The 15,267-nt window shown below is 33.2% G+C and overlaps 1 protein-coding gene across 4 annotated transcripts; it reads left to right on the top strand.

Moving 5' to 3' along the window:
- The first annotated feature begins 6,850 nt into the window (after positions 1 to 6,850).
- Positions 6,851 to 12,576, top strand: LOC116029288 (TMV resistance protein N-like). 4 transcript variants are annotated; one of them, XM_031271217.1, is made up of 6 exons: positions 6,851 to 7,507; positions 8,365 to 9,448; positions 10,284 to 10,565; positions 10,703 to 10,825; positions 11,359 to 11,455; positions 11,929 to 12,062. In XM_031271217.1, the coding sequence occupies exons 1-5, from the start codon at positions 7,014 to 7,016 to the stop codon at positions 11,449 to 11,451; spliced, it is 2,076 nt and encodes a 691-aa protein (XP_031127077.1). In that variant the 5' UTR covers positions 6,851 to 7,013; the 3' UTR covers positions 11,452 to 11,455; positions 11,929 to 12,062. The 4 variants fall into 4 exon arrangements, with proteins under 4 accessions (XP_031127077.1, XP_031127076.1, XP_031127074.1 ...); XM_031271216.1 differs by having other exon boundaries at positions 11,356 to 11,455; XM_031271214.1 differs by having other exon boundaries at positions 11,347 to 11,455.
- Positions 12,577 to 15,267: the final 2,691 nt, after the last annotated feature.

Genomic DNA, 15,267 nt, shown 5'->3' with positions numbered 1-15,267 from the left:
GTCATCATTGTCACTTGTTTGGACACCGGTCCAACCATTTAAAATCCATGTGTAATTGTATTTGTGATCAAATACTTTATAGTTCGACCGGACAAGTTTGACAATGACATTTGAGATGATGTACCATTTGTTGGTTTGTAAAGTGATATCATACATTCCAATGTCATTATCAAACACAATTGATTGAACCCGAGTTCGCTGCATTTAAATATAGCATTTACAATGATGTTGGTGGTAAACGAGAGCATCTTCATAATAATAATAATACTAATAATGATAAAAATAAAATAATAATAATAATAATATAATAATAATAATAATAATAATGGGAGAAAAAAATTACTATTTACTTACTATTTCATCATCAAGTAGGCGTACGTTCCAATAACGTTTTTTGGTTCGTTTTTCTTAATGACATGAATTGTACAACTCCAGCCCACAGTTTGTGTGTCAATATCAGTTAACTTTACTGCATTTGTCATTACTAATGTCCTTGTGTCATGGAAAATATGTTCATAAAGGATGTTATGAAATAATATAATGGGAAGCACAACATAAATTCAAAAACCATAGATTAGGAAGTTAGGAGTAACTAAAATGTATAGATTATAGAGGAATATAATGAGAATCACAACATTACATATAGATGAACAGATTATACAATATATAATTTACATAACGATATTGAAGTTATACTAATTAATGAGTATACTATCATTGATTATTTTTTTTTTATTTGTAATCATTATGAGTACAAATACAAATAATAGAATTAGCATGATAATATTTTGACAATCATACCTATAGAATGTCAAGTAGATGGTGTGCTGCAGAATATGTTAGGTTTAGTTTTGGGTGAATACGTGAGAAGGGGGGGAGTTTATATACTGTTGTTTTGGATAGAATAATGGTTTAGTTAGGAATCTATACAAAATTGTATTATAGAATCTTATTAAAACTTCAATATTATAATTTTAAGTTACTGTTGTTTTGGGTAGAATAATGGTTTAGTTAGGAATCTATACAAAATTGTATTATAGAATCTTATTAAGACTTCAATATTATAATTTTAAGTTAGGAATCTATACAGAATTGTATTATAGAATATTGCCAATTTGTTTGAAAACTGCAATAAAGAAACAAATTGCCTGAAGAGTTTAATGTTAAACTTCCGTTATATTTAACGGAAAAATTTGGTAAAATTATAAAAGATTAGGATACATTAGGAATTTAATTGGAGATTGCACAATAAGAAGAACACAAAGTACAATATGTTATAGCAGACTATTACACAAACATTTTTTAGTTCTAATTAAGGGTCTAACATTATTGGCTCTTATTATAAGTGTAGATATTCTGCCACATAGCAAATAAAAGCCAACAATCTGGAATTTAAATATGATGTAGTTTGTGTTTTGCGCTGCCTATATAAACTTGTATGAATTCTTAACAAATCTAATTTTTTATTTAATAAATCAGCATAAACTGGTCTTTCATCTTGTAAATCAACAAATAGCTAGAAGCATTTCTTACCATTTTTTTTAAAAAAAAAATTCCAATATATATAGGGTTGCACTCTCGTGCGTACTGTCGCCTAGGTAAGAAATGAGAACGCTTCACAGCCGTCCAGTGTCTAGATCAACGAATCAGATGCAATTTTAAAAAAGAGACGTGGTGGCATTTTCGTAAATAACTAGAACTTTGATACACCTAGTTTCACTTATAAGTGCACCTAGTTTCACTTACAAGTGCACCTATTTTCGCACATATTTTCACTTACAAGTGCAAGTAATTTAACTTGTTAATATTCATGCATCTATTTTCGCAAATATTTTCACTTACAAATGCAAGTAATTTACCTTGTTAATATTCATGCACCTGGTGCAACCTAAGTGCACCTAATTATAACATTAGGTGCACCTAGTTATAACATTAGGTGCACCCAGTTATAACATTAGGTGTACTTAGTATTGATGCTCAGTGTACAATTCACTTGTACCTGTAATACATTTTACTTGCATCTGCAATACATTTTACTTGCACTTGTGCAAGTAATTTACTTTGTTAACATTCATGCACCTAGGTGCAACCTATGTGCACCTAGTTATAACATTAGGTGCACCTAATTATAACATTAGGTGCACTTAGTATTGATACTCATTGTACAATTTACTTGCACTTGTAATACATTTTACTTGCATGTGTGCACCTATTTTCACTTACAGCTGCAAGTAATTTACCTTGTTAGCATTTATGCACCTGATGCACCTAGTTATAACATTACGTGCACCTAGTTATAACGTTATATGCAACTACATTCCGGACACGTGGCGCACTGTGATTCGTTCGCAGTTCTCTCCTGGGCGGCCAGTACGCACCAGAACGCGATCATATATATATGATCGCATTCAAATGAGAACGGTGAGCCAAGGAGAGAACTCAAAACCATGGTTGCAATAGGCGCTAGGCGCTAGTCGGGCGATAGACTAGCACCTAGCGCTTAAGCGGTCTAGGCGGTACTTAGGCAGTTCTAGGCGGCGACCTATAAAAACAAAAAATTAATTCATGTGTGTGGGTGTATGTCATATATTATATTACATATTATATATATATATATATATATATATATATATATATATATATATATATCTTACTTCTCTTACTTATATAAATAAATAAATTTAAATATATATAAATGTAATAATAAAATTAACAAGACCGACTCGCTCGAGTTAACACGGCTAACTCTGCCGAGTTGGGCGAGTTAACTCGGCCAAATTCGGCCTAGTCGGCCGCCAACTCGGCCCAGTCGGCCGAGTTAGGCACTAGGCGGCCTCCTAGGCGGACGGCCACCTAGGCGGACGCCTAGGGAGCAATTCGCCTCGGTTCATGAGCGCCTAGGGCCTAGGCGGGGATTTTTGCAACAGTGCTCAAAACACATAACATCCGTCCACGTGTCCATATCTAACAGATGAGGAACATTGTTTTTTTTAGAGTTAATTACCGATTTGGTCCCTCGACTATTGAGAGGTCATCGACAATTTTTCTTGCCCAATTAAGTCTTCGACTTTGAAAAAATTAACCACTTTAGTCTTCCGTTTATTTTACTGTTTGATATCCGTTAAATCGGGACCAAATTGGTAATTTCATTATAGTTAATGGATAATTTCAGTCAAAAATTAATTACCGAAATGGTCCATTGACTATAGCAAAATTATCAATTTGATCCCGATTTAACGGTTGTTTAACACCAAAATAAACGGAGGACTAAATTGGTTAATTTTTTCAAAGTGAATGACTTAATTGGGCAAGAAAAATTGTCGAGGACCAAAGTGGTAAAAAAATGCGGTGACATTTTCGTAAATAATTGAACATCGAAGTGCAAGTAAAATGTTATTACAAGTGCGAGTAGCAGTTTCATATAGTGCACATTTTGGCCTTCTAGTGCACACTGTTATGCCTTCCAGAGCACATTATTGTGCCTTTTAGTGCACATTGTTGTGGATCACATGCGGCGAATTTCTTTTAAAAGTTAGTTGATGAATGGCTGAGATGTAACCACACGTTTCACCTGCGGCTTCTTTTTCACTTGAACCCTTCCCTATATAAAAAATTTTGGTATATCGACTACCACTAACATAAAATTTAAAAAAATTTGTTTAAAATCGATGTAATATGTTGAACGTTATATGTTATTTTTGTAACAGGACAAGTTAATAATATTAAGTACCTGATCATTTCAAGCCTTAATAGAATGGACCCTAATCTAATGGGCTTAGGTAATTGATGATTGGATTTTGGGATACGCTTAATGTGGTACCCTGTAGTGTGCAAAATATAATTCCAGTCCATGTTCAATTATATTTGGGTCCAAAAAATCAAAGCAAAATTAAGAATGACAATGAATCATTATTCTATGTAACATGTTTCACACAGTGATATGTATCAAGTATAAAAAAAAATACAATTTTAATATTATAAAAGTACATTACTTATGTACCAAATGTATGTTATTTGAACGTATATTATTTGAATACCGAAAGTATATTATTCTATATACTATCAAATAATGTATATTCAGTACATAATAATGTACTTTAGTATATTAAAATTACCTTAATTCACACAGATGTGTAAATCATGGTCTATACTCCACTGAATCAATAGTTATTGCATGGACAATGGTCCACACAACTCCAAAAACGACGTCGTTTAGCGTAATATATATTTTTTTCACACGATCCATTGCAACATATATTTTTATAACTCATAATGTACATTATTCTAATTCATAAAGTACACTAATTTATCCAGAAGTTTCAGGCTATGTTTGGCAAACCTAGCTGAAAAGGTACCTGAAAGCTGAAAAGTAGCTGAAAGCTGAAAAGCTATAAGCTCGAAGCTGAAATCTGAAGAGCTGTTATGCTTAAAAGTGTTTGGTAAAATTAGTTTTTTGATAAGCTAATAAATGTAAAAAGACTAAAAGGGACATCTTCATAAAATTTAAATAGTTTTAAATTTAAATAGGTTTGTTTACATATTAAAATATAAAATAATGAAATCAATATATTTTAATAAAAATATATAAAGTAAGAATATATATTTGAAAATATATAAAGTAAAACAAAATGTTTATAATTTATAAAATTAGTCATACAAAAATTATTGTTCAAACACAAATGTCAAATTGAAATTACAACGAAACATATTGAATTGAAAAGGCCAAAACAGTTTTAATTGGGACGGGTAAATGATGCCATTTATTTAAAATAATAAGGACAAATATGGAAAAAAGTTAAGAAGCTACTAGCTTATTTTTGAGAAGCTACCTAGAGTAACGTTTCAAAATAAGCTCTTATTTTAAGCTACTAGCTTATTTCGAGAACATTACCAAACAGAGCTTATAGCTTATTAGTAACTTAAAATAAGCTATAAGCTCCTAAATAAGCTCTGCCAAACAGAGCCTCATTAGGCTCTGTTTGACAGAGCTTATAGCTTATTTTAAGCTACTAACAAGCTACAAGCTTTGTTTGGTAATGCTCCTAAAATGAGCAAGTAGCTTAAATAAGAGTTAATTTTTTAAAGTTACCTAAGTAGCGTTTCAAAATAAGTTAGTAGCTTCCTAACTTTTTTTTTTCCATCTTTAATTTTATTATTTTAAAGAAATGACATTATTTACCCTTCTCAATTAAAACCTTTTTGGCTAAATCTTTTTTACTTTTTCTCTTCAATATGTTTGGTTGTAATTTCAATTCGACATTTGTGTTTGAACATTGATTTTTGTATCAACTAATCTTATGAATTATAAACATTTTGTTTTACTTTATATGTTTTCAAATATATGTTCTTACTTAATATTTTATTAAAATATATTGATTTCACTATTCTATATTTTAATATATAAATAAACCTATTTAAATTTAAAATTATTTAAATTGTATGAATATGTCATTTTTAGTCATTTTACATTTATTAGCTTATCAAAAAGCTAATTTTACCAAAACAACTTTTAGGCATAACAGCTAGCTTAACAACTCTTCATATTTCAACTTCGAGATTATAGCTTTTTAGCTTTCAGCTAGGTTTGCCAAACATAGCCTAAAGAGCTGAAAAGTTGTTTCCTATGTTTGGCAAATCTAGCTGAAAATGTAGCAGAAAGCTGAAAAGCTATAATCTCGAAGCTGAAATCTGAAGAGCTGTTAAGCTAGCTGTTATGCCTAAAAGTTGTTTTGGTAAAATTAGCTTTTTGATAAGCTAATAAATCTAAAAAGACTAAAAAGGACATCTTCATAAAATTTAAATAGGTTCGTTTACATATTAAAATATAAAATAATAAAATCCATATATTTTAATAAAATATAGAGTAAGAACATATATTTGAAAATATATAAAGTAAAACAAAATGTTTATAATTTATAAAATTAGTTCATACAAAAATTATTATTCAAACACAAATGTCAAATTAAAATTACATCAAAATATATTGAAGAGAAAAGGACAAAAGAGTTTTAATTGGGAGGGGTAAAGGATGTCATTTATTTAAAATAATAAGGATAAAGATGGAAATAAGTTAATAACCTACTAGTTTATTTTTGAAAAGCTACCTAAGTTAGCGTTTCAAAATAAACTCTTATTTTAAGCCACTAGCTTATTTTGAGAGCATTACCAAACTGAGCTTATAGCTTATTAGTAGCTTTAAATAAGCTATAAGCTCTTAAATAAGCTCTGCCAAACACAGAGCTTATTATTTGCCCTCCCAATAATTTGCCGGCAAATTACGGTCAACACAGTTTTGTGGACCACGGTCCAAAATATCGTCGTGAATATTATGAATAAAAATAATGTACATTATGCGTTAGAATAATGTATATTATGCTTTAGAATAATGTACAATACGTGTTAGGATAATGTACATTATGTATTAAAACAATGTACATTATATGTTAGAATAATGAAACATATGGAGTAATATAATGTATATTATATTTTAAAATAATATACATTATGAGCTATTGTTATAATTAAGTGCACGAAAAAATAAAATTAAATAAAATAATATTATTTTAGAATCATAATCTACACAGCTGTGTGGACCACGTTACACGCAATAACCATGGTAATTTGCAACAGTCATCCCTGTCCCTCAATAATTTCCTCCCCAACGACTTTTTGGTGGACGAGAATGACTGTTATCTTCAAAAAGAAAAAGAAAAAGAAAAAGAAAAAAGACTGTTAAAACGCGGTTGGAGTGGGACCCACGCTGCCTTAAAGCTAGGAAAGGATGAAATGCCTGTTATAAAACGCGGTCGGAGTAGATTAAAGCTAGGAAATTTCCCCTCTTCAAGTCATGCGTTTTTCTTTCCTCTTTCCCTTTCACTTTTCTTACATACTTTACTTTACATCTTCTCTCTATATATTCCGTTCCTTCACAAACAATGACCAAGTAGCTAGCCTCATCAGTCATCAGCAGTTCAGCGCTCAAGTCTTTTTTAATTTGCTTCTACACTCCATCTATGGCTAGCTCATCAACAATCAATCTTGAAGCTTTCACTTGGGAATACGATGTTTTCCTGAGCTTTAGAGGTGAGGACACACGTAAAAATTTTACCGATCATCTTTATTTTGCATTATGTCAAAACAGAATTCGCACATTCAGAGATGAGGAGGAGCTCAAAAAGGGTGAATATCTAGCGCCCGAGCTCACGAGAGCAATCCAAAGCTCTAGAATCTCTATGATAGTCTTTTCAAAAGACTATGCCTCGTCTAGGTGGTGTCTTGACGAATTAGAGCAAATCGTTGAGTGCAAGGAGACCAGAAAACAGATAATTTTTCCTATTTTTTACGACGTTGACCCTTCTGAAGTGCGTAAGCAAAGTGGGAATTATGGTTTGGCTTTGGCAAAACATGAAGAACGTTTTGAGGGAAGCAATAAGGTACACAAATGGAGATGTGCTCTCACTAAAGTTGCAAATATGTCAGGATGGGATTTGCAAGGCATGGCAAATGGGTAACGTTTTCTCATTATTTTGTGTGGATATATTATTCTTAATATATTATTTATCACGGGTAATTTATTTTTTGCAAAAAAATGTCAAATTGGTCATGGAACTTATCATTTTTGTTCAAGTAGGTTATTAAATTTAAAAAGTGTGCAATTGAATAATCAAACAAGCAAAATATTTTCCTTTTTGATGATTTAATTGCACACTTTCAATGATTCAATTACACAAAAACAATAAATTTAGTGACTTATTTGACACTTTTTTTAATCATGAACTTTAAAATTGAACTTCATTATAAAGTTTAATTGTTTGGAGGCTTGCTATATTATTATTACTCATACGTTGTTTTAGTTTATTAGTTGCAAACTTGCAATTAAGATTAATAATTACCCGTTTATTGTTGTTTGACTTCACATGTATTGCCTAAGACTAACAAAAATGAACATATGCCAAGCATTTGTACTCAGATGACACCTCTGTGTTATCCTTAAACTGAGGAAGGATTGAACCCTGGTGATGGAGTATTAATTATTTGAGAAAGTATAAAACATATATTATATTATCAATTCTAATAGACGATAGTACTAAAAAAGACAAAAATGAACATACATATATGTTTTTTATTCATATTAAATTAATTGTTCATTTTAATTAACATCTATTCGTTTAAAATTCATTACGTGTTATTTAGTGTAGCGCTCTGACTTCTGAGATAGATACACCAAGATTTGAATTAAAAGCAACATTCACTTCTCCATTTTCAGTGATTACTTTTGAATGCACAATGATGTTTTTTAGGAGTGTGATTATGTATTCAAATTTTTAAAAGTTTTGTTTTGATTTTTTTACATAATTAATGAAGGTATCAATCGAAGTTCATTGATGGAATCATTCAAGAGGTTCTATTGATAGTAAGTCAAGTCCCAATGTTTGTTGAGAAACATGTAGTTGGACTTGAATTGCATGTTAATCGCTTGGTCAAGCTCATGTATGGAACACATGATGACAATAATGTTCGCATGATTGGAATTTATGGTATGGCAGGTATTGGAAAGACTCTTCTTGCCCAAACTCTATATAACAAATTTTTTGGATACTTTAAATGGAGCTGCTTCCTTGAGATTAGTTCAGGAATTTCAGAAATAAAAAGATTTCAAGAAGAATTTCTTAGTAAGCTTCTTAGAAGGAAGATTGAAGTTGGTAGTGAAGGTGAAGGAAAAGCATTGATCAAACATTGGCTTCAAGTAAAAAAATGCCTCATTGTCCTCGATAATTTAGAACATTTAAACCAATTTGAAGCATTATGTGGAGAACGAGATTGGTTTGGTAAAGGAAGTAGACTTATTTTAACTACAAGAGATGCACATGTGTTTAAAGAATTGAAGGAGGATGAACATTATAAAGTCGGCCCATTGTGTCATAACGATTCTTTGGAACTCTTTAGCCTACATGCATTTAGTGGGCGTTTGAAACCAAAAGAAGATTATGCTAAGGTTTTAGATGGCATAGTGGCTTATTGTGCGGGACTTCCATTAGCTCTTAAAGTGTTAGGGGCTTATCTTTCTGATAAATCAATAGAGGAATGGATTAGTGCATTTGATAAATTGAAAGAAATCCCTAATAATGATGTTCAAGCTAAACTTAAGATCAGTTATGATGGGCTTCCAGATGATCGTATCAAATCCCTTTTTCTTGATCTTGTTTGTTTCTCTCGTGAAATTTCCAAGGAGACTATTGATGCCATGGGGTATTTCTCAACCATTGAAATTCGAAACTTGGTTGACAAATGCTTGATAGATTATTGTCAATGGGATGGGATTGGTTTGCATAGCTTAGTACGAGAGATGGGAAGAGAAATAATTCGTTTAGAATCTCCGGAAAAGCCATGTGAACGCAGCCGATTGTGGTGTCCCAATGATATCCATGATGTGCTTATAGGACAAAAGGTAATGATTTTTTTTTTCCATTTATCTCATTCTTATTGTGCATAAATCTTTAGTCAACATTAGTATTTAAGGTAGCTCTTTCATATTACAATGAAGGTATTCTTTGCCTCTAAGTTTTGTGGTTCACTTTGCTCATATAATTGTACTTAAATCACACATTTTTCAATTCTAAAATTTTGTGACATAATTGATAGAATGTCTCTTCAATCAAAGTTAAAATTATGAAAAAAAAAAATTAGAAACATGCATGTACAAACAATATTATGGCTTAAATATTACCCATGGGGAGTAGGAATGTCACTCTTAACTTGAAATTGATGGGATTGGTCCGATAAAAGCGAATGAATACTTTTAGAGTTAGGAATTATTTGCTTTATGTTGTCCATTCGCATTAGTACCCTACACCGTTGGTCATTTCCCTTTGTTTACCATGTTTCACTTAGATCTTCCTTTGAAAATTTTATTCTATTCAATTAATATAGTCATTATAATTTCTTTAACCACATAATTAAATAAAAAATGGTTAAATAAGTCCTTAAACTTGATAGGAAAAATCAATTAGGCCACTAACTTTATAAAAGTTACAATTAAATACATCAACTTGTCATTTTTGTAGGTTCACTAGTCGTTGGTTTTGGTTGTCGGAACCCTAATTACCGGTGGATAACCAATTATTGGGTCTAGATGTACAAAAATGACAAATTGATATATTTAATTATGACTTTTTAAAGTAAAGATGTCTAATTACTTTTTTTTTTTTTGTATAAAGTTCGAATGCTTTTTCCCCATAAAATAATGTATGCACTTCTTTAACTAATTTATTTTTTGTGTATAGGGTAGTGAAAAGATTGAGGTGATTGTATTCAATGATTCTTCCACAAAAGATATGAAGTACAATACAAAAGCATTTAAGAACATGGAGAATTTAAGGTTTCTTCATATTGATGGTGTCTATATTGATGGAAAGTTCAAACATCTATCCAAGGTGCTTAAATATTTGCGATGGACTCAATGTCCTTTGAAATATATTACTATTCCATTAAATTGTTTCTTTGAGAAGCTTGTGAGTCTGGAAATGGTGGAGAGCAACATCAAAGAATTTAAAGCCCCTTTAAAGGTAATTTGGTAATACTTTATTCTTTTGGATAACTCTTCTCTCGATCTATAACAAAATAGTTAAGATTGATAATAACTTTTAATACAAGTTTTAATTTATTTTTTTTTACTTTTTGTTCATTGAATTGATTAATACAGTATTTTCCACATCTCGAGTCTTTGAATCTCAATTCATGTGAACATCTCACAAGCACTCCGAACTTTAGTGGCGCTCAAAATCTCCGTAAGCTAACATTTGTTGGATGCTATAATTTGGTAAAGGTACACTCTTCTATTGGAGACTTGGGGAGACTACTCTATTTAGATTTTAGTTGCTGTGACAAGCTAAAGAAACTTCCAAATAGCCTTTGTAAGTTGAGTTCATTACAACATCTTGTTGCAGCCTATGCCCTAAAACTAAAAGAATTGCCTGAAGATTTTGGAAATCTAACCTCATTACAAGATTTGTATCTATTCCATACCAATATCCCTCGTTTGCCCTCCAACCTATCTCATTTGTTTAGGCTTGAAAGCATTTGTTTGAATTATTGCGAAAGCCTAGAAATCATCCAAGAGCTTCCTCCCAATATTAGGGATATTGAGTTACGTAATTGCAAGAATCTAAAGACCATCTCACAACTTCCTCCCAATCTTGAGTCAATTACTTTGTTATGTTGCAACAATTTAAAAATGCTCCCCAAGCTTCCTCATAAACTTAGAGATCTTGATGCTAAAAATTGTGAGTCCATGGAAATAGTACCAAATTTATCAAATTGTACGGAGTTGAAAAAGTTATATCTCAGTGGTTGCAGCAGGTTGCAAGAAATTCAAGGTTGGGAGAATCTTCATTTACGTCAAATGCAGTTAATACGTGTTCCCCATATCAATTATTTCTCAGAAAGCATTAAGAAGGTACGTTTCTTTTAATTTGCATAATATATATACATATATATATATATATATATATATATATATATCAGCTCAAATGTGGCTAGGCCTTAACATGTGGCCGGTGCAGCCGCACCATTAGGTATGCAAAAATGCACAAGTTGTGTTAGGAAACGCCACAAAACGCACTACACACCTAAAAAAAATGTACCATACCTGGCTTCACCACACCTAATAGTGTGTTTTGTGGTGATGCGTACCTAATGACGCATTTTGTAGTGCATTGGTGCCTTCCTTTATTGTGTGTTTCCTATCACTATTAGGTACGGTTGCATCAGCTGCACATAAAGGCCTAGCCGCATTTGAGCGCTCTCACACACACACACATAATGACAAAATGTTAGTGGGCTAGTAAATACATAAGGTGTTTTTCATTATTTTTGTTGACGAATTCTTACTCTTGGTATGTACATTTGTCTGCTTTCATCATTAAATAGGTTTTAATAGGTTCCAAGCCAGATTCCTATTTTGAATGCATTGTTACTACTAATGAACTTCCGAGATGGATGACATGTAAGGAAGAAGGATCATCAATATCTTTTCAATGGCCATTACACAACATGGAGAGGGGATTTGTTGGATTCTTTTTTTGGATAGTGTGGGAAGCTCATTCACTCCCGCCAGGACTTACTCGTCATTATTACTTCACAATTGAAACTAGTGGTTTCAAAACCCTTTGGTTCAGTAAATATAACTTCATAGCAGAAGTGGGAGAATTTTCTACTTTAAATTTGATTCCATGGAGTGATCCTAAATTTGATGGGCTTGAAGATATAAAAGTTGGAGAAGTCATCAAAGTTACTCCTAAAGCTATAACAGACATTCAAGAATATGCAGAAGTCATGAAAATAGGAGTTGAAGCTTTGTACACTGATAGAGATGGCTTCTTACAATTTGCACCCATCACTAAAGTTGGGTAGGGTTAATTGGCGAACCTGACTGTACATTTAGTGGCTAGGGAGTAAGTTTTTTTTTGTCAAGTTGGAAGGAATGGTTGGTTCGACCTCCTCCTTTCTTGTTTAATGCCTTGTATGCTGATTTGAATTAATGATAATCCTTTTCCCTTCAAAAAAAATGAGACCTAATTTTTTTTGAGTACTATTGACTATGTTACAATGTAGTATCTATTCATATATACTTTCTCAACCTACTGAAGCACAAAGAGTCAACGCCACCACACTGGGGTTCGAACCTGAGACTTCTCATTTGAGACCTAATTTATTATTTGTATTTTTGTTAATTAACGATATAAATGCTACCGAAGAATATTTTAGAGAAAGAGTAACACGGCAAGTAGTATTATTTAACAGTTCTAACTAGAAAGTATTGAGTGTCCCCTGCTTGTCACAAGTCTATTATTTATACTAATGTGTACAACGTCTCTTTGCTTAGTGTAACAAACTCTATAGTAATGTCGAAGCCTACATTATGTGTCTTGTACCATTATAATTGCTTCTTCTTCAATGATGTAGTGCTGAAGTAAATATTGTGGTCTCCTCTTACGTGTGTATGTGACCATTACGTGGTCCTTGAATTCTTTGGGTCGGCTCTCCGGGTTGGTGCACCTTGCCTCATTTTCTTGTCAACAAACCCCCTTACTCCCGAGCTGCAAGGGTAGCCCTAGGAGTAATAATAGCGGTAGATTCCTAAATTATATTTGGAATCTAAGGATTTTATTTATTTATTTATTTTTATTCTCCAAATATTTCCTTATTCATGAAATATTTCCTTCTTTTTTTTATGTCTTCTTCCCCCTTTAAAACATTATTGAAATGTTAATTTCAATAACTATTTCTCCCACTAATCTCAAGACTTCTGTTGCTTAGTAAGTCTTTTCTTCTTCTTATTCTTATCTCTCTCTCTCTTCTTTTATTGGGAATTCGCTGGACGAGGTCTGGCCGAAGCACGACCTCGGTGCCTCCTTTTTTTTTTTTTTTGCTAGAGAATGGTACAGTTGAGATCTTTGTTCGACCCTTTCCCGTTGCCATTATTCATAGTAATTTAATGTTACAAATTTATTTTCCTAAATTTCCATGATTTGCACTCTTGTGGATTTTATTAGCATATGACTTAATCTTTTGTGCCACTTAGCTATCTTTCCATCCTTTGGCGATTTGTCTTTGAATGTTTCAACTTGTTGACCATGTTAGTTTTTCTTACTTTTATAATGGATGTGTTGTACTTAATTGATGATGACGACCTCCCCACTGACGATGAGAAATAGTTTCCTAATGATGACCACCTTACCTCTCATTTTGACAATTCTCCCTATCCCTTTTATTGTTTCGAGTAGCGATGCTTCTTCTAATTCCCAAGTCCCTAGCTTTCAAGGACCAAAACTTCGCCAGAAACAGAGAAGGCATAGAGCCTCCCACTCTCCTCTTGATAAGTCCCTTATAGAACCCATACGACCTTAACAAGAGATCTAAGATTGGGAGGAAACCCAAGGTCTTGTTGGTCCCGAGATTCTTACACTTATCCCTAAGCCTGATTCTAATATTTCCAACCCTCCTTGAGACACATATTTTGGAGTCCAATTACTGTCCTTGGTGGTGGGCTTCAGTTTCCTCTCCATAGCTTCATAGTAGAATTTTTGAATTACTACGAGATATCCCCATGCCAGCTTATCCCTAACAACCATCAAGTGATTGTTGTCCTCCTTTCCTTATGTCAAGAGAGAGTGCGGCGGGGGGCCNGGTAGAACCCAACCTAAGTTTTTTTAGACCTTATTTTTTGTTGGTAGGTCATCTTCCCTTGAGAATAAAGGTTTTGTTTCCATTTCCACCAGACATCGATCTAAGATTTTTAACGACCGTTTTACATTTAACAAGGTGTGGAAGACCAAGTTTATCTTTATATCCCACGGTATTCCCCCTCCATTTAACGTCAGGTGCGGATCCCAAGTGCAATGTCATCTACCCCTAGATAAGATTTTTTATGTGCATTGGGATGTGGTTGCATTGATGAGGGGTGGTCCTTTAAAGATCATTGAGTATACCACTAGTGGGAATTGGCAAAGTTAGGTTTCTTGAGGATTCAACCAGCTACCATTGAACTAACTGGTATCCTTCCTTTATTTTCAACCTCTAGCCCACACTCTTTCTATTGTTGTCACGATTCGTAACTGTCCCACTTTATTTGCTGACTAACCATTGTATTGGGATATTTTTATTTTGCATGTATTATGTCTTCAATATCAAATCGATATATGTCTAGGCGTTCCCAAAATCCTCCGTCCAAGAAGAGTAAAATGGAAAACTCCTATGGGAAGGAGAAGAAAAATAAAGTGGTAACTGATGAAGGTGTGACGCCAGCCATGCCAGATCCAGTCATGGCCCTGTTAAGCCCTCTGTGTCCCATGTCCATCTCCTTGAGCGACTGGGGAAACCTTTTCAAACCAAGCTACACGTGGTCGGACTAATCTGATTCAACTCGAGATGGATGTGCCCCTTGGAGCATCTCTAATAAGTGATGGTATAAACATCAAGGTGTATGTTACTCGAGCTACCCCTCCCAAAATTCCCCATCCAAGAAGAGTAAAACGGAAAACTCTCGCAGGAAGGGGAAGAAAATAAACCAATAACTAATGAAGGGGTAATGCCAGCCACGCCAGATCCCGTCCTGGTCCTTAGCTCTTGTAGGGCCTTCTGTGTTCCCTGTCTATCCCCTTGAGCGGCCGGGGGACACCTCTTTAGACCAAGCTGCACATGCTTAGACTAATCTAATTCGGCTTGGGATGGATGTGCCCCTTGGAGTATCTCTAGTAAGCGGTGTTA

This window comes from Ipomoea triloba, chromosome 9, assembly GCF_003576645.1.
Source record: "Ipomoea triloba cultivar NCNSP0323 chromosome 9, ASM357664v1".
Lineage (NCBI taxonomy): Eukaryota > Viridiplantae > Streptophyta > Magnoliopsida > Solanales > Convolvulaceae > Ipomoea > Ipomoea triloba.
This window is presented reverse-complemented; position numbering and strand designations above follow the sequence as displayed.

Bases quoted from the DNA above. Each gene is read 5' to 3' on its own strand.
- LOC116029288 (XM_031271213.1), top strand. From the start codon at position 7,014: ATGGCTAGCTCATCAACAATCAATCTTGAAGCTTTCACTTGGGAATAC. The intron at 9,449-10,283 runs GTAATGATTTTT...TTTTGTGTATAG, and splicing joins ATGTGCTTATAGGACAAAAG to GGTAGTGAAAAGATTGAGGT. The intron at 10,566-10,702 runs GTAATTTGGTAA...TGATTAATACAG, and splicing joins AATTTAAAGCCCCTTTAAAG to TATTTTCCACATCTCGAGTC.